At 32.0% G+C, this 20,637-nt stretch overlaps 1 protein-coding gene across 20 annotated transcripts in view; it reads right to left on the minus strand.

Moving 5' to 3' along the window:
- Nucleotides 1–20,637, minus strand: part of LOC143073699 (uncharacterized) — a 51,546-nt gene that overhangs the window by 17,637 nt on the left and 13,272 nt on the right. For 17 of the 20 annotated variants that reach the window (XM_076249450.1, XM_076249445.1, XM_076249455.1 and 14 more), the window contains exon 1: nucleotides 14,585–14,850. The exons of 2 other annotated variants lie outside the window; for them this stretch is intronic. In XM_076249450.1, the coding sequence (XP_076105565.1) occupies nucleotides 14,585–14,845 (261 nt within the window). In that variant the 5' untranslated portion in view covers nucleotides 14,846–14,850. Of the gene's footprint in view, nucleotides 1–13,059; nucleotides 13,142–14,584; nucleotides 14,851–20,637 lie in introns of those variants that run through there. One more of the 20 variants, XM_076249456.1, reaches the window with a different exon arrangement.

Below are 20,637 nucleotides of genomic sequence, written 5' to 3' on the forward strand. Positions count from 1 at the left end.
TTTTTTAATTATTATTATCTGTTTGTGCTTTGACATAGAATGAAATTCAAAACAGTGTAGCTGTGGCCATTGATTGACACATTAAAATCATCCATTGACTGGGACAATTTACGTGAACGTTTGTCTGTAACGACCACTGTTCACGACGTACCTATGATAGACATTTAAACTGTGGGGTCACCAAAGGTTTCTTAACGCCTTTAATTATAAAATAATTCGAAAAATTAATCAGGAATAACCTTTGTGTTTTGATTTATATAATTGATATAAATCAAAACATCGTGTTATTTCTGAATATTTTTCTGAATAATGACCCCATAGTTTAAGTGTCTTTAAAAAGTACATAGTGAGCATTGGTCGTTACATACAAACGTTCACCTAAATTGTCCCAGTCAATGGATGATTTTAATGTGTCAATCAATGGCCACAGCTACACTGTTTTGAATTTCATTCTAGTTTTCAACATTTTACGATTATTAAAAAAAAATTCCTTCCTTGCTCTATTAACTCACAAATTTAGAAAAGTTACGCAATCGTCATTACTCTGATTTTTATTTATTTTGTTCCAGTTTTTATGACCGTATTTTGACTGTGAAATGTAATAAGCGTGGCCTAATTAGTTCTCTGGTAAAAATTAGACGCAGTTAATATGTAAAACATTTATATGTTTATTTATTGCAGTAACGGTTAAAGATAACAAGCTCATGTTGCAGCTGTATTACCAAATTACTATGAATTAACAAGCCTAATGTTCAAGGATTGTTTGTTTTTGATGGTTATACTGATAAAAAAGTCATTTGTTTCATTTGAACCAGAACAAGTTTAATATTAGAACAACTCCACTGAGTAAATATTTGACGAAGCTTCATGTTTTGTGAAAGCTTGTTAGCTATTATCCGTGCATGTAATTTTATGAATATTTTAAGGAATGCAATCTTATTTGGAAAGGTTATCTTTTAAACTTTGATCTAAGCATTGATATCAACATTATATTGATACTACGTACACATATTAAAGTATGGTCTGGGGAAATATGTATTGTTGCGAAGTTAAACTAAGGTTCTTTTATCTCTCTATCTTAAAGCCTATATTAAATCTCCCTTTATTCAGACAGTAAAGGTCAGAAAAAAAGATAAACCTAATTAAATTGGCAATTAAAACTTGGTAAACACCAATTAAGCAAGTCGTAGAAAAAACAACAACAAAACCATTCAAGGTTTAAAAGTATGAATAGACGTACAACAGTTCACAAAACACTACACAGAAAACAAAAGATTGAGCAGCACGTAATCCAAACCAAAAAGTGTGGTAGAATTAGAAACTTTAAAGTTTTGAAATATCATGGTGCTTGTTGGTAATCCTTTTCTTAAAGTTACACGTTCAATCTGCAATCATAAGTAGCTAAGGACCCATTAAAAATGTAAGCTGTCATCGAAGAATAGTTATATTTGAAGGCGAGAAGGTAAATAGAATGTCACACTCTCAGCAGTTTAAGAAACACTAGAACACACCCGCGAAATCGCGGGCATTCAGAGCGTAGTTTAAAGTATGTAAAGTGTTGTTGGAAGAATTTTGTAAAATACAGAATGACTGGAGAATTTCAGCAAAAGTATCATAAGTCATAGGCTATTGGGGGCAGGAAAATGTTTTTTACCCTCCACCTTTATTTCCAAAGTTCCCAATTTTTGGTTTTCTATCAATTTCAATATGAACATACATTTAGTATGTTATGAACATTTATTTAAGTAAGGAGCCTGTAATTCAGTGGTTGTCGTTTGTTTATGTGTTACATATTTGTTTTTCGTTCATTTTTTGTACATAAATAAGGCCGCTAGTTTTCTCGTTTGCATTGTTTTACATTGTCATTTCGGGCCTTTTGAAGCTGAGTATGCGGTATGGGCTTTTCTCTTTGTTGAAGGCCGTACGGTGACCTATAGTTGTTAATATCTGTGTCATTTTGGTCTCTTGTGGAGAGTTGTCCTAACATGGCAATCATACCACATCTTCTTTTTTTTTTATGTAATCAATGAATATTGTAAAAGATTTAATGACTGGAGAATTTCAGAAAAAGTATCAAAAGTTCACATGAATAATTTTAGCGCTTTTCTGTATATTATGAACATTCATTACTATATAAATAAAGTGTATTTACTTTCAATTCTAAGTTTACTAATCGATCCATGGTGATCATTGATATAGTATACAGACCCTCTCTATTTAATAAACTCTGTGACCGCCGTGGATAGTAAACTTGAAAATGATAGCAGATAAAATTCTGAAAATACACCTTATTCGTAGTATATGTATGTTCAAAGTATACAGAAAAAACGCAAACCGGAAGTCTAATCTGACTTAAAATTTCGTACAATGACGGGACAATATCCGGATGCCTTTTTTCTCGTTTTTCTCCTAAAATAACTCAATCTGAATAATCATATGAATGGATGACAAATGCGACTATGCACTGTACATATAGGACACAGAGGCGTGTTGATTAATTTATTCTGGAAAGAAGAGAAGCGACACCAAAAATGAGGTCTTCTCGTTTAATAGTATAGATGATCACCGTGAAATATGTCTGAATGGATTTGCTTGGTGAATTGTTATATCCTCGAAGTGAATGTCCTTCTTTAATGATTACTAAATAAAACAAATCCGGCATCACAACATCATGGCAAATTAAAAAAAAAAAAGAAACCCGTATCCATACTTTAAAAGAGAAAAAAAAATATATCAGAATTTCAATCATGGTGTTAAGATAAAAAGAAATACAATGAATCCAAATTAGACAATCAGACCAAATGATATAGAATTTTACATCTATAAGTAAAAAATCCGACCAGGAGACCATCAACAGTTCACAAAACACAACAAAATCTAAAGTATGACCAACATAAATATGAGGTGATCGCAAGCATGTCAATAGGGTGAGCATAATAATCCTGCTTCACATGTGGCTTCCGTAAAAGCATTTTAACTTGCTTTAATTGAACGTTGCTGATAAGTCTATTGAATTTTTATATGTTAATGCTGTATTACGAATTCTAAAATAAAATACACTCATGATCAGAAAACGTAACATGTATATGTTGCCATCAGTGGATCATGATGGAAATTGAGGGGTCGCATATGCAACAGTTGATAGGTATGCAGACCGATTCAACCGTATAATCAGTGGATCATGATGGAAATTGAGGGGTCGCATATGCAACAGTTGATAGGTATGCAGACCGATTCAACCGTATACCATGTATAAATGTTATTATACCTCATTCTCAAATAAACCTCATTCTCAAATAGACGGCATACTCATTACTGTTTATGTGTATTAACAACTCAGACACCCAAGTCTCGCTCCGTGATATTTTCACGGGCGAGACAAACAACCATCAAAAGCTTGTAACAAATATTTCATAGTCAGTACTTTACCTCTCATTAGGAAAAGTGTTTAATGCTAAACTACATGACTTCATTTTCCATGCGAATAAAAAAATTAGGCACTTCGTTCGTTCGGTTGACTCTATTGAACTAAGTTTATGCCAAATCAAAAAAATGTTTGTATAAATCTTTGCAGAAAGTCAGTAGGTTTTGTCTTTTCAGGAGAATATACTTTCAAATTAAAAATTTAACGGTACACTTAAGTAAATTAGAAGCTTTTTCTCAGCTAGTAAGCATTCAAGCAGTATAGATTTTAACACCTTTGATCAGATATGTGTGATATATTAATTAGACACAATCGGACGGCTTTATTTGTACTTATAGGTCGATATATGGCAATCATAAGAGCATTCAGGACTGTTATCTGATTGACCAACAAACATAGACCCGGTTCCTTACACAATTAAAGTGTTGAAAAGGAATAAATATTTTACGATTCCATTACTATTGACATGCATAGAGATCAATATTTACCAGTAATTCAAATGTAGTTTTATTACGGAACTGTTAATGTATCTTTTGTTTTGTTCATCCATAAAAGAGTTTTTCTTCTTAGAAAATAACTATAACATTACTAAAGTGATTCCAAAAGTTATCTCGTTTTAAAAACAACTTCTGAAAGAGTTATTGAAACAGTTGGTTTGCTTAGAATACATAAAACGAATTGACTCTCGCGGGATTACCTTGAACGAGAATTGTCTTCTAAAAGCTCATTTTTCAGCTTTTACATTAAACACGAATTTATCTCATAAGAGATGTAGGATATAAAACGTTAATCTGACAATTTGTTTCTTTGTTAAAATTAATTACACTTTCGAGATGATTAATTCTACGATTTTCTACTAAATTTGATTTGAATTAATATTTTTGTGCAAAAAAAAGTATCATCGTTTAAAATTAAGTACACAAAATGATCATTATAAAATTTAAATACCAACCCGGAATCTGTTTGAGTATATGAACTTATACACATTTTTGTTTAGGGGCCAGCTAAAGCGGGTGGGTTTTTTTTCTCGTTGAGTTGAAGACCACTAGCGCCTTTGGCTGTTTTCTGCTCTTTGGTCGGATTGTTGTCTCTTTGTCATCTTTTACAATGATTAATATAAACATCTATATTAGAATGAAATTCAAAACAGTGTGGCTGTGGCCATTGATTGACACATTAAATTCATCCATTGACTGGGACAATTTACGTGAACGTTTGTCTGTAACGACCACTGTTCACGACGTACCAACTATAGACATTTAAACTGTGGGGTCACCAAAGGTTTCTTAACGCCTTTAATTATAAAATAATTCGAAAAATTAATCAGGAATAACCTTTATGTTTTGATTTATATAATTGATATAAATCAAAACATCGTGTTATTTCTGATTAATTTTTCGAATTACTTTATTAAGGTGTTGAGAACCTTTAGTGACCCCATAGTTTAAGTTTCTTTAAAAAGTACATAGTGAGCAGTGGTCGTTACATACAAACGTTCACATAAATTGTCCCAGTCAATGGATGAATTTAATGTGTCAATCAATGGCCACAGCCACACTGTTTTGAATTTCATTCTATACAACGGTACTATTTTTTACCATGTTTGATTTAAAAAATAGAACATATATTACAAATGTAACTTGTTTAAATAAAAAAAGGGTCAGCAATATCTTCTATAAAATGTATGTGTCACTGTATTCTCCATGTACACAGTCACCAACACTATTAAAAATCAGACAACTACAAACATTGATCTTTATGTTCAGGATCCCTTTATATTTTGTATTTTTACTTCCCAAAATTTGTCTGTAGCATATCTGATGAAGGTTAATCCAGATATGACGTTTTGTAAGCACGTAATACTGTATCGTACATATCTATCTACTGAGAATTACCAGGAGACTTTTGTAAGGGGATATTGTATAATAATTAATACATTGTACTGCTTTTATCACTATATGGGGATATAAGAAAAATAAATGACAATGGGATTTAAAAACAAGATCCTAGATCTTAGCTGTTGTTGACGCTTCAACACTTAATTTCCTGAAATGAAGATATATTATATAGATAATTCGCATGAACACATTTCACGTATCAAGATATATTTGGTTATCTAAGATACAAATAGTTTGTCGTCTCGACATTTTACTATTCAATTACGTTTTTCAATGCAGATCAGTTGGTTGTTTTCATAGTGGTCCTTTGTTCTAACAGGATCCTACTAGATCGGCCCAGTTTGAATTTCTTTGTTATGCATGCTTTCGTTTGTTCTGTAACATTTTGGATGGGGATATCAAATCTACTATAAAACTTAAAATTAATTGTACGGAAAAGACTATCTATCAAAATGTACGTAGACAAAATCCAGTGTATATGCTGGGATTCGAACTCAAGGCCTTAAGCATATCAAGCCACGACACATACCACTACACCAGGACGACTGGATATGACCTTAAAGTAATTTAACATACTTAAAGGAAGCAAGATCTTTTTATAAGTGGGGCGAGTTAGCAGACCTTTATGTAGTGGGGTTTAAACCTTTTTCGTTAATAAGTGAGTTGTCAGACTGATTGTTCAATTTGATTTTACACTTTTTCAAAAGTGGGGCGATTTTTTTTTATAAAGTGGCGATATAGTGTGGGCCGATTGGCAATATGGGCGAGTTGACATTGTTAGATATCTACTCATCGTGTTCGGGGTCATAAAGGGTATGCATCATATGGTAATAAGGTATATTGTAATGGTTGTGTGGCGTTCTGAATTGTTAATGTTTTTTCGTCTAATCTAAAACAGCTGGGATGTAAAACTAAATTTAACAACAATAGAAATGATTTTGCTATTGTCAAATGTTCTTAGAAAAACTTGCTAATGAGCCAAGGTTCTAATGGCTCTAAGGTTCAAAAGTAAATTGACCTTTTCCCTTAAACGGGTCTCATCACAAATTCTTGATAAGTAGCCGGACAAAAGTCTTAAAGTCTTAAAGTCAATGATAGTCAGTAAACACGAACTCATATACATGACGTTTTTGTATAACATTTTTATGAAATAAAGCGATTTTAAAGTGATGCACGGTATTCATTTTACATCAGTAGTTTAGGTAAATTGAGAATGATGTCAATAAGAGCGAATAATATTTGTCTATTATGTTTGTATGTACCTGTTATGATATAATTGACAGAGAAATCTTTTCATCTTTTGTTGGACATGTTGGAGAGCATGTTTAAATAAAAACGGTTGAAAAAAAGAATGAAAGTCTTTTAAAAATATTTATACATTTCAATCGATATATATATATATATATATATATATATATATATATATATATAATATTGCATGATATAATATTATATCCATTTCCAAATAAGTCACATTAGTCATACTGAAATATCTACTAAGCAAACAAGTTAAAAACTTAGAAAACAAGAATGTGTCCCCAGTGCACGGATGCCCCACTCGCACTATCATTTTCTATGTTCAGTGAACCATGGAATTGGGGTCAGAACTCTAATTTGACATTAAAATTAGAAAGATCATATCATAAGGAACATATATACTTGGTTTCAGGTTGATTGGACTTCAACTTCATCAAAAACTACCTCGACCAAAACTTTAACCTGAAACTGGAAAGACGAACGAACGAACAGACGAACGGACCAACAGATCAGAAAACATAATGGACATAAAACACATGTAGGTTGGGCATAAAATACGGATCCTAATCAAGTTGTTGGGAGCATGATAAAATGCTTTAGATCGACACTGTAATGACACTGGATTGTTAGAATTAATGTAAAATTGATATTGTTTGATATAAAATATTTACACCAACTGTGAACATTTATTATTTAAGACCAATTAAAGGTAATTACTTCGTGGATTTACCAGCAACCTATGATAGTGCGTACTTTAGAATCAAGACTAGCGTTCTGAATATATGTATTAGATTTAGCAATAGTTTGGAATGAAAGAATAAAGTGTTGTAATTACAGACTTCTACTTATAATGAGATCGATGTCAGAGATTTGATTTAAAATTTCATACAAAAAAAAAAAAAAGAGCATTAAAAATTATTGTCATTTTTATTCTTTCCTATTGATTTCGTGGATTATTATCTAATACTCTTGTTTTACACTATTTATCGTATAATATATATAATATATTAAAGTACAAATTAAAATAACAAAAATACGAACGCCATGGGAAATCCTTTATAAAATAGCAAAGGGCACACATCTAACGAATGGAAAACAACTGTTATATTTATAACTTGGTACAGGCATTGGTCGGTTGTTGTTGCTTTGTCATATTCCCCATTTCTATTTTCAATTTCCATTTTACGTAGTATTAAGTTTCAAGATTTTTAGACTATATAAAAAGGCTGCATTTCATTTTCAATAGGATGTTTATCTTTATAACAATAATAACAATCCGCGAAAGGTTTTTTGACAAAAACATAGTTTTGCAACCTTGCCCTTTTCTGTCAACGAACAATGAAAGAAAAACAGCTAAATTCTTATAGTTAAAACATCCCATTTTAAATACCATTGGACGCTTCCCCCGCTACATACTTAACCATCTTATAATACCATCGCATCTTTCCTTCTTTGGACAACATTTATAAAGGTTCAAATAATGTCTCTTTTTTACCCAACTGATCATCCTCTTATGGTATCGTTCGATTTATCTGTGCTGGAAGAGCACACTTTTAGTCGATTCATTGCTATATAACTATATTCAAATCATTGGACATTTTGCCATTTTTTATTTGAACAATGTTTATAGTTAACTTTAATGCTTGTAACGTGAAGGTACCCAAATTGCACCTGTTTTGTTCACCAACGATTATTTATGATATAGAAAAAAGTTTCCAGTCTGTGTTTATTTTGGAGACATATCCCTTTTAACTGTATATGTCCAACAATGTAATTTGAATCCGTTATCAAATCATAGAAACATGGGTTTGCACCGATCTCTATTTTGGACTTATAGGGAATGCCTGTACCAAGTCAGGAATATGACAGTTATCCATTCGTTTGATGTGTTTGAACGTTTTGTGATTTTGCTTTTCACTTTACATTCATGTATGTTTACAATTTTGGCATTTTGGACTCAAATCTGTTGTGTCTGATATTTTGGTTGCTATTCTTACCCATAACGTTTACTTAATGTGTACTAATACGCTTCCTTGAAATTCTCAGTTTGGAAATTGAGTGACACGTAACATTATGTTACCTTTTCAGTGACAATTCACTTATTTCATCATACCTGTATGATCATAATGATTAAAATCAGATTATCAATTCAACTTACTTCTTTAGAGTTTAAAAAATAGTATGATCTTTTACAATGAACAACATCAATCAGATTAATAGATATTGGTTTTGGGTATTCTTGTCAATTTAATTTTGAATAAATAGTTGTTTAGAATTTTGATGAATTAGATTTTGACTTAAGACTTCACACTGAACACACTCCATCTGTAATAAAAGTATTCCATGCTGAATTATTGAATAATTCATCGTTAATTCCAGAGTCGCAACAGTTAGTTTGCACCACAGTTTCAGACATCCAACTCAGTCAGTCAACCTTTTATTGTAATTCAGAGTATTTTTACGGTGTGTGATTAGATGCAGCACAGGTTTTATTAACAAGAGGCCACTCAGTCAGACTTTTGTTACATAATATTTGTCCTTGTGACAAGTAACTACGATCATTTCTTGATACTGTATACTATGTCTGTTTGCTATTGTTATCTTATTGGCATAGACATTTCATCAATTGTGGCAGAGCATGATTTTTAAAGGTGGTGCATAATACTACTGTAACAGTGAATTAACTCTGAAAATAAACTGAACGTTTTAATAAGAGGGGCGAAAGATACCAGAAGTGCAGTGAAACTCACATATCGAGAACAAACCGACAACGCCATGGCTAAAAGCGAAAAAGACAAACAGACAAACAATAGTACACATGACACAGCATATTAACTAAAGAATAAGCAACACAAACCCCACCAAAAACTTTAATAACATTCTATTGTTAAGGAGAAATGAAGCTTCTCAATGATATAAATAAGTGTTGTCAAATAGTATATAACCAATATAATACTTCCGATAAAGTTTGTGGTTCAATTGTTTTTTTTTCAAATTTCATATTGTTGCCAGTGTATTCATTATGATGAAAATTATAAGAGCCAGCGTAATTTAAGTCAAGGTGTATGGTACCACTTTAAATTGAAGAATGTTTGGATCATCAATGCACTTCAACTTTGTAGTAGTTTGGTTTTATAAATATTTTGATATGAGCGTCACTGATGAGTCTTATGTAGACGAAACACGCGTCTGGCGTACTAAATTATAATCCTGGTACCTTTGATAACTATTTGATTCTAATTTTCTTGAGAAAAAATGAAATCTGAAATATATGATATAATCAAAATTCTGTTTACTCATATTATACTGTAGGAAATAATCAATTGTTTTATTTATATATCTTTATTCTAAATACATCATACACATAGGTATAGAAAAGACAATTCTGTACAATATTTACAACAAAACCGAACAAACAAAATAGTTGCTAAAACAATATATGAAGTCCATTTTAGCCAGGAGCCTTTACACATGTTTGAATAATCTTTATGAATTTACATAGTTTAATCAATTCTGATTTGTTTTTTTGAAGACAAAATCTGTTTGTATTTGATAATATTTGCATTTTTTAAATAATAATGTGATAGACAATGTTTCCGGTTTTCTTCAATGCAATTCATAAAAAAAGTCGTTACAAAGTTTGTAATTTAGTGCTTTTGGTGAGTTTTCAAGAAAAGAATGCCAGTCTTGTACAAATTGATCTCTAAGTTTGATGAATGAAACTAGCCACTTGCAATTTATAAAAGATTACATGGCGTTGTCAGTTTATTTTAGATTTCTGAGTTTGACTGTCCCTTTGGTATCTTTCGTCACTCTTTTATATCAAATATGTATGTATCATGATTTTTGTGAAATTTTTTTAAAGATGAAATGCAATTTAATCAAATGAGTCACACTCAAAATTTTAGGCAATAAGGTTAGAGATTAAGAAATAAAAAAAAGATGTTAATAAAATGCTTTAGATCGGCACTGTAACGACATTAGTAATAACATTAACGTTTAATGTTAGACTGTTAGAATGGATTGTAGAATTAATATTGTTAAGAATAAAATATTAAAATCAAATGACAGTATTATGACCAATTAAGAGTAATTGCTTCATGCACTTGTGAGCAACTTATGATATTGCATCATTTATAATTAAAAAAATAATTCCATAGATAATAATTATTAGATTTAGAAATAGCGTGCTTATAAAGATATGAAATGTTATAATTATGTTACGTATTCTCGTATAGGTATGCGATAAGCTTATAACGAGCTCGATGATAAAGCTTTGGTTTAAAACATTATACAGGAAAATGGGAGAATTATAGGTTATTGTCATTTTTATTCGTTCCTATTGATTTCATAGATACTATGATTAGGTAAAATATTGGTCTAAAATATATTGCAAAATGCTGCATGTCAATTTCATTGGAAAGATTATCTTTATAACATAGTAATAATGCGTTAAAGGTAGATGGACAAAACACAGTTTGCAATCTTGCCATTTTCTGTCACCCAATGATAGACGGATAGAATAGCCCTTAGACATTTTTTTTATAGGTAAAAACACGTTAACATATTTGTGTTTATTCAAAGTACAGAATCTTGTATGCATTTACCAAGTCAGTAAACATATACAAAACCAGTATCCGATCTTTAGGTTGTTTTGTTTGTCATCTTTTTTTACAATTTAAGTAATAGATCAAGCAAAACGTCATGATATTGGATTTGTTGCTGTTCTAGCGATCTTCCAATGGCAGAGTCTAACTTTCTTTCTTTACATGACTGCGCATTCAAATGTACCGTTTGTCTCTTCTTTCGTACACAACTGGTACAGCTTGTCTGTAATAAGGTACCGTTTTGATCTTGATATTTTACACAATAAACCATCGAATTTTTCCTCCTTTACATAACTGAACTGACAATTTTATCGACTGTCTGTTTTTACATAACCGATGATATTTAAAAATCGTTTGCCACTTCATTATTTACACGATGGATCCTCCAATGGTATAATCTAACCTTTACACACAACTTATCATCGTATGGTACCGTTGGATACTACTACATTTACACAACTGTTCATCCAATGGTACCGTTTGTTTCTCATGTGCACGACTGATCATCCAATGATAACGTTTGTTTCTTATATGCACGACTGATCATCCAATGGTAACGTATAAGGACATCATTCGTAAATATAGCTCAACATGCAGACTTCTTATACGTTCAGGTATTTCACATCCAATTTTTTATGGAAATATTCTTTATAAAGCACAAAGGTGTCAGTATTCACCTCAAAAACTAACAAAACCTTTGAATAGACTTATTAAGAAGGGATATAGTTACGATACTGTTGTCAGGTCATTAAAGATTGCATATTTTGGCGTTAATATTGATTCACTTATAGGGTCTTTGCATCGGAACTAAACACATTTATTCAAAAACCAGTTGTTGGCATGACACGGGTTATGTTCTTCTCATATATGTTATGATGGTATGATACTAAACCCCTAACGGGAAGGATTGTGCCTGATGTTCATATAATGAAATCATAATCTTTCAGTCAGTTTAATTGAAGTCTGGAGCTGGCATGTCAGTTAACTGCTAGTAGTCTGTTGTTATTTATGTATTATTGTCATTTTGTTTATTTTCTTTGGTTACATCTTCTGACATCAGACTCGGACTTCTCTTGGACTGAATTTTAATGTGCGTATTGTTATGCGTTTACTTTTCTACATTGGCTAGAGGTATAGGGGGAGGGTTGAGATCTCACAAACATGTTTAACCCCGCCGCATTTTTGCGCCTGTCCCAAGTCAGGAGCCTCTGGCCTTTGTTAGTCTTGTATTATTTTAATTTTAGTTTCTTGTGTACAATTTGGAAATTAGTATGGCGTTCATTATCACTGCACTAGTATATATTTGTTTAGGGGCCAGCTGAAGGACGCCTCCGGGTGCGGGAATTTCTCGCTACATTGAAGACCTGTTGGTGACCTTCTGCTGTTGTTTTTTTTTCTATGGTCGGGTTGTTGTCTCTTTTGCACATTCCCCATTTCCATTCTCAATTTTATTTGTTTCTTATGTGCCCGACTGATCATCTAATGATAACGTTTGTTTCTTATGTGCACGACTGATCATCCAATGGTAACGCTTGTTTCTTATGTGCACGACTGGTTATCAAATGGTTACGTTTGTTTCTTATGTGCCCGACTGATCATACAATGGTAACGTTTGTTTCTTATGTGCACGACTGATCATCCAATGATAACATTTACTGATCATCCAATGATAACGTTTGTTTCTTATGTGCACGACTGATCATCCAACGGTAACGTTTGTTTCTTATGTGCACGACTGGTTATCAAATGGTAAGGTTTGTTTCATTTTTTAAACGACTGATTAACCAATGACTCTGCTTGTTTCTTTTCAAACAACTGATAACCTTATAATAGCGTTTGTACAATTTAAAACATGCTTTGGTTCCTTTCATACCTCTTGGCATCCATGCATTTTTGTCTTTTTCTCTGCTGGTGGACAATCTGTACCAGAGGATTCTACCAGTCGGATAGTCTAACAACATGAAAACTAGTGGAATAAAAAAAATACTATATTGGATGACACACCGCCCAGATAAAGAGGTGTTAATCGGATGTTGGCAAGGAACCAACACCACCGATTTAATCAGGTGTCCCCAGGAATTTCGAATAGCGGTATACTACTTTTGCCTTTATTTACACTACTGATCATTCAAAATACTATTGATACACGTTGTTCTTGACAGAACTGATTCTCTAATACCATTGTGCCTATCTCCTATTACACAACTGATCATCTTGTACAGATTATGGTGTAACACCTCTAATTCGGGCCCGGCCAGAAAGCACATACCAGAAAGTAGTACATATTTAACACAAAATAGTTTCTACGCATGTGTGTAACTGTCAAAATGTGAAGGATATTTAGGTATTTTTGGCATCAAATGAAAGCTGACGGACTGGTGATCATCCGAAGTTCCGGGAACCAGTTTTTTCTTTTATGCCATTAAAGGTATGTTAATTTTTTCAGTACAAGACACCATAAAGTGTTGCTTTGACGTGTAATGATTGCCACTTTATTTAAACTTAAAATAAAAGAGGTGTGCCTACTTGAAATGGAGGAATTTAACATAGAAACCAATGGGACCATGAATTAGTTGTGTACTTCCTTATCAGGTTCTCTTAAATAGGTATCATGCTGGGTCAAGAAGCTGACATGGAATAATATTATTACGCAGACAAATATATAATAGTTGAACGGATTGTTCTTCCGTACTTTGCATGATAGGAACAAGTGTTTTCCTGGTTTATTAGTAAACAAGAAGATGGCTTCAAAAGTTCGGGTCAAACTTATTAACTTCACGTTTTATATCATAACGTCGCTGGTATGTTCGGGTTAAAGTTATGAAGATAAGGTAGCAATACACAGTTAGAATTTTAGTTTCGCATTATGGCCATGGTGGATTTTTTAAATATGAAAGTTTTTGTACAATAAAATTGATTTTTAGATAATTGAAGAATAATATAGCCTTCTTAGTGGGTTTATATGAACATTTATATTGTTTTTAGCATGTTATATAGGCCATTTAAATGTTTGGCAGTACGTATTTTACTATCCGTACCGCCCATAGGTCCATGAATTATTGTAATGTTTATCAACAAAGATTTGACGCTCGATCTTTTCAATTCAATTTTATGGAAAAACGAGCAGAAATGCATTTCCTTCTTTTCAAATCTCTATAAACCTATGGTTTCAGGAAAGATATCAATGTAATTGTTTGAAATTTTCCTTTGTGCTCTAACATATGCATAATGATATGACTAGGAAATTTTAAATTGTACCATATTATTGAAACTTCCAATTAAAGTGATAAAAACACTAGAATGTATATCTAAACCTTATTCAAGCAGTACTCTAACTTTTTTTTAATATATTGGACAATTATTAAACAAACAGAAGAACATTTAAAACATTTCCTTACCGTTTGGATGACCGGACTTCTAAAAGTCTCACTTCTTTTCAATCGTGTGGATTCGTTCAGTAATACATTCTCAGTTGAAATCTTAGGATTATGATTGCTGTTATCGTCATTATTACGATTAACACTATCAAAACTGTCAACTTTCCACCATAAGGCATTGTTACAGTATAGTAAAATAAAAAATCCAAAATAAAGCCCAAATATCAAAATGTATAAAACCCGGATATGAACCGAGGTGTTAACTTCCATTTTTTCAGCCATGACAATGTCCAACTATGTAACTGAAAATCTCTTTATAAACCTTTTATCTCCTCAATTATTGACTATCTTAATTTGAGAACAATATCAGTAATTAGAACCAATTTAGACCACTTACCTCCCGATAACTTAATCAATCTAGAGTATATAATTACCTCATAATAATACAATATAAGTATCAGGTCATATTGTTATCAAAATTATTTAGTACGCGATAAGTGTCAAAATTCATTTCTCTTGTTGCATTTAATAAGAATTTTAACATACCTGTTAAGTCCCAAACTGAGTTGTAATGACAATAACATGCCAGCTTTATGTCCACCTCACCATGGATGGGCCCTAGGATATGTAATTGTATCATTTTTACTTCCGAGGCGGAAGACTTCCCCGAAGCGTTTATTTAGTTGAACCGAACGTATAATAATCATACAACCATGTTTGTTTTGAATTGAGACGATCAATTCTGAGTTTAATATATTTAGAAAACAAAACAAAACATCTATAAACTCGTTTACGAACCGAAACATTTACTTCACATTTTCGTAGGTTGCTAATTGCTGTAAAGCACAAATTGTTTTCCTATAACCATGTCATAAGACAGTCAATACTTCCCACCTTTCAACTTAGTAGACTAATTATGGACTTATTTTGATGTGATTGTTCATGAAGTATTTGTCATGCGTAAATTTATGATAAGTTTATTTGCATCGATACGCTTTTTGAATTTGGTTTACTCCTGCAAATTAAAAAAGTATGTCTAAATAATTGATTAAACTTTCATTGTTCTTCACCAAGCACATCTCCTGTCAAACTATACACATACTTAAGTCTTATTATTAATTGATTGGATTTGAAAGTACTGTCATACTAGTGGGACATTTGTTAAGACTGCCATATGCATTGTGTCAACTCAAGACTTAGTCATTTAATCGAAAATATATTCAATGAAGATTGTTCAAAGAGATTTCAGGAAAACTATAGAATATATGTGAATATTTTTTTACATTTAACCTGTCTAGAGACAACAGAGGGGCGAAAGAAAAGCAGAGGGACAGTCAAACTCTTTGATCGAATATAAACTGATAACGCCATGGCTTAAAATGAAAAAAAGGCAAACAGACAAATAATAGTAAATAAGACATAACATAGAAAACTAAAGACTAAGCAACACGAACCCATTCAAAAACTAGGGATGATTTACGTTTTCCGAAGTCACAGAATCGTGAAAGGGGGTTAAAAATATTTTTAAAAAGGAATCTTTAATATTTTTAAAAAGGAATCTTTAATTTTTCTAATATAAATTAGACTTTACATGAATATCTAAATTATTGTTAAAATAAATTCCGATACCAAACTGTCTAAATGACTTAATGAATCTGGTTAATGCAGTTTTATATAATATGTATGTATCGCTACCTTTTTCATTGGCAATTATATGTAAGATAAAAAAATGATATAGTGAAACATCAAATAAAGACATGCAACCGTAATGAATAAAGATGAATTGTGTAAGTCCCTACATACTTTGTCCTTGTTTCCTTAATGCCAGTCAGGAAATATTGTGAAACTATACACGTTTTGTTTGATGTGATCACGAAGCATTTAGATTGGTTCCTGGCAAGGCTGTTTGTTGATTGAACCTAATAATTGGCAGAAATCAACCATCACCGTTAACGTCGTCCGCTACTTCTGAACCTGGTAATTGATGCTTTAAGCCATGCTGCTTCCTACATTAGCTCTCGATGATCGCCTTTGTTATGTTTGTTATGAAGAACAAGATTTGTTATCGGGGCGAAGAAATGGCATCTAAATGAAATATACTGAAGCACTGTCTAATGAATAGTTTGTAAATTGCATCTGTTGGAAGAGGAAGGAAACCAATAAATTCACCCACTGATGATTTGAACACATGAAGTGGAAGTATTCTCAATATATTTTCTCAAGTATAATAATGAATTTCTATTTGATAGTACATTAACTACTAAACTGTAATCTGTAATTCTCCTCGATTCACACTAAAAACTTCCTATACAGATGTTTGATTACTTTTTTGTATATTAACAGGGATTTGTAAAATATAAAAAGTGATGTGCCTTTCTCAGAGCCGCTTACGATTAATAGAACTTCCGGTTATTTAAAAAATTGATACGTTATTGCAATCGGTTTTTAATTGGGATTCATCATATAACAAAGAGTCTATAATATTGCACAAGGGTTGCGTCATGCAACTTAGGAAAAATAGTTCCAGACTTGTAAACGCATACAGTGCTGGATCCAGCCATTTCAAAAGGGTTAGGAGCGTTCCAACAATATGTCCCCATTCAAATGCATTGATCGTCCAAAAAAAAGGAATGTTTCAATCCTCGGGACCTCAACCCCCTGGATCTGCCACTACCTATATTAATATAAGTTAGATAAGTCATACAAATCTAATCTTGAGTTTCATCCAATTTCTTTCTTGTTTTTCGGAACACGTTTTAGAAATTTAAATAAGACGTCACTTTGGGCATTGCATTGACTATGGAAAACAGGGCTTAGATTTTGTAATGTATTCGTTTTTATTCTATAGCAAGTCACCACTTCAGTTTAATCATGTATATCTATTATTTAGTCATTTTATAAAATTTACTGTTTGCAAAACTTTGTATTATTCTTGATAGTAATGATGTTTGTGTCCCAGGCAGATAACCCTGGCCCCACAAATTTTGTGAACTTTTGGTCCTCGGCGATCTTCAACTTTGTAGTTGTTATGGATTTTAACCGTTTTTACATCTGATCATAGTTTTGTGTGGACGTAGCGCGCGTCTGGAGTATAGAAATATGTTTTAACCTGTTACCTTTTGATGGCTATTATTCGTTTGTTTCTCTGTCCTGTATTTTCTCCCATTTATCTGTTTATTTATTGTAACCCTGTCGCGTAATGTTGTCATTTGAATGTCATAATAATTAAAGCGGGAGGTTTGGCATGCCACAAAACCAAGTCAGGAAAATGGCAATTGTTACATTAAAGTTTGTTTATGTGCGTGTTCCGTTTCGGTGTTGTGTCTCTGTTGTGTCGTAGTTCTCTTATATGTGATACGTTTCCCTCAGTTTTAGTTTGTAACCCGGATTTGTTTTTTTCTCTATCGATTTATGAATTTTGAACAGCGGTAAACTACTGTTGCCTTTATCTATATGACTTCTGTAATTTCGGACTACAATTTTGAGCACAACCCCGTAGTTGTGGATATGTAACATGCTCACATATTTTATCTCTTTCGAAGTATATGTTGTTAAGACAGTGCATAGGGTTGAAGCAAATGATTCTGATATTTTAATGTTATACTAGATGTTCGAACGGCTCGCTTCTGAGACAATATAGTTGAATATTCGTTTCAAATTATATTTGACCTTTTTATTTTTGTTTATTCGAGCGTCACTAATGAGTCTTTTTTAGGTTTTAGGCCGCGGTTCACAATTTTAATCCTGGTATCAATGATGAGTTTATTTACTGTTCATATTTATTGATATTTGAGGACAGTTGTAACGAATGGTGACTTTATTTTTTTAAACCCACCCCTTTTTCATGTACACATTAAATAGGAATTGTCATTGAATTTCCTTTGTGCAGAGCTTGAAAAATACTAATGCATCATGCATTTTGTGTAAAAGAGATGCGGATCTGAATGTCAATATTTTTCATTTAAGTAATGTTCAGAGTATAATTTAACAGTTGAAAATAATGTCATACACACAGTTATCTCTATATTTCACGTCAAAGCGATAAAAGCCACATAATATTTGTAAAATGTTACAGGTAGCTGACAGACATTTTAATTATTTATGTTTTGTGATGTTATTTCGTTTGAAATAGAATATTTATGTAAATTTCTGCTGATGGTTGTAGAATTGTTCGGATTTACTATTAGATACAAGCGATAACAGCGTATTATGAACATTGTTGATATCAAACATCTAATCTTTCAGATCTTTGTAAAATTGATGTTCTATGATCATTATCAGATATGTGTAATCCCATGTGATGTCTATATTATCATGGTTGATTGATTGATTGTTGGTTGTTTAAAGTCCATGTATTGTACAGGGTTTGATGGATGATTTCATCAGTCCGAGTTTCTTGTAACACCAAACTAACATAATTATCAAAGACAAAAACTTCTTCTCTGTCTGCATATTTCAAATATGAACGGAAGGACGGTATAAATAACCGGTATGCCAACTTTTATAGAATATAAACGATTAAGAGCTTTACATAGATGTGTGAGTAACCCTTACATATCGTAAGTGTTAACTCATAAAAAAATCGATTGCGATAGTCTTATCTTAACTCGAAAATCAAAGAATTAAAATACTGCATTAGGTATTTTGAATACAAATAGTGTACTACGAGTACTAAACAATGTTTTATGACCGAACGCTAAGATATTGTTTAAGACTATAAGATGTCTTATTGGTATATTTGTCGTTAGTTTGCTGTCGAATGGAGGTTTATCCTGGCTAACTTAATGAATAGAAGCTTCCAAGTAAATATTTCTTTTTATTTTCATGTGTTGGTAGCATCAACAACTGTAGTTCTATCTGATTTTTCAATGTGAATTGTTTATAAAATACAAATTGGAAATTAAAATTTTGTCGTCACACGTTTAACTTTTTTTTGTCAAGTACTCCATGCTTATTTGGGAACCATGGGATGTGATACACATAGCATTTTTTTTTTAATTACAAGTTAACTTTACAAATGAGATTTAATAAAATCATTTTATTTGCAAAGCAGGGTATCACTTCCTGATTAAAATTTCCTATACAAATAAAACAGCTGTATTTAGAAGTTCCATCATGCAAAGGTTCACGAGTCAACATTCGGTATTGTCGAGATATTAAATTTCCAAATAAATGAAATCATTAGAATTTATACTTGTTGAGATGTGTAGTATTACGCAAATATCTTAAAAGCTTTATAGCCGTTCTAATGATTCCTTCATCATTAATAGCAGGAATAAATTGTTGAAACTAGATACAAACTTTCATTTTCAAATATATCATTAAGATTTTGATATCCATACAGTAAAATTATTCTGACCTCCGACGGAAGCATCATATTATTAAGCAAACTTAAAATGCTATTAAAAAATAATATAACAAGTGCTTTTTACAATTTGCTTGCTCGTTCATGTAAATGGCACACATTAGGGTAGTAAATTGGTACTATATAACCCAAATGAGACATCTGACGCTTAGTTTTAATGCGTTTCAAAACGTTCTCTTATTATCTCATATATATCAATCAAAACTTATGATTTTAATGGCCCATTTATGGTCTGTGCGTCCGTCTGTTCGTCCGTATGTTCGTTCGTCTGTTCGTCCGTCTGTTCGTCCGTCCGTCTGAACTTGAAGTCCGATCAAACATGTTCCCTATGACATGATCTTTCTAATTTTAATGACAAATTAGAGACTTTATCCCATTTTCACGGTCCACTAAACATAGAAAATGATAGTGCGGATGGGGCATCCGTGTTTTTGGGACATATTCTTGTTTTTCTTAATTTACGACATTTGATAGCATTTATAGTTGACAAAACATTTTTCTATTCATTTGGAGAGAATGTTATTACTTGACATTTTAAAAGAAATACGTCAAACCTAGACAGAAAATATGTAAATGTAAGATTTAATTAACTCTTACATTTGTTTTTTTTTTTGTTTGTTTTCGAACTTATTGAATACATATAAGAAACATTGATAATAAGTTATTCACTTGTAAGTGAATGAGTCGACCTCTTTAAATCCGTATTCAT

Source organism: Mytilus galloprovincialis, chromosome 4 (genome assembly GCF_965363235.1).
Source record: "Mytilus galloprovincialis chromosome 4, xbMytGall1.hap1.1, whole genome shotgun sequence".
Lineage (NCBI taxonomy): Eukaryota > Metazoa > Mollusca > Bivalvia > Mytilida > Mytilidae > Mytilus > Mytilus galloprovincialis.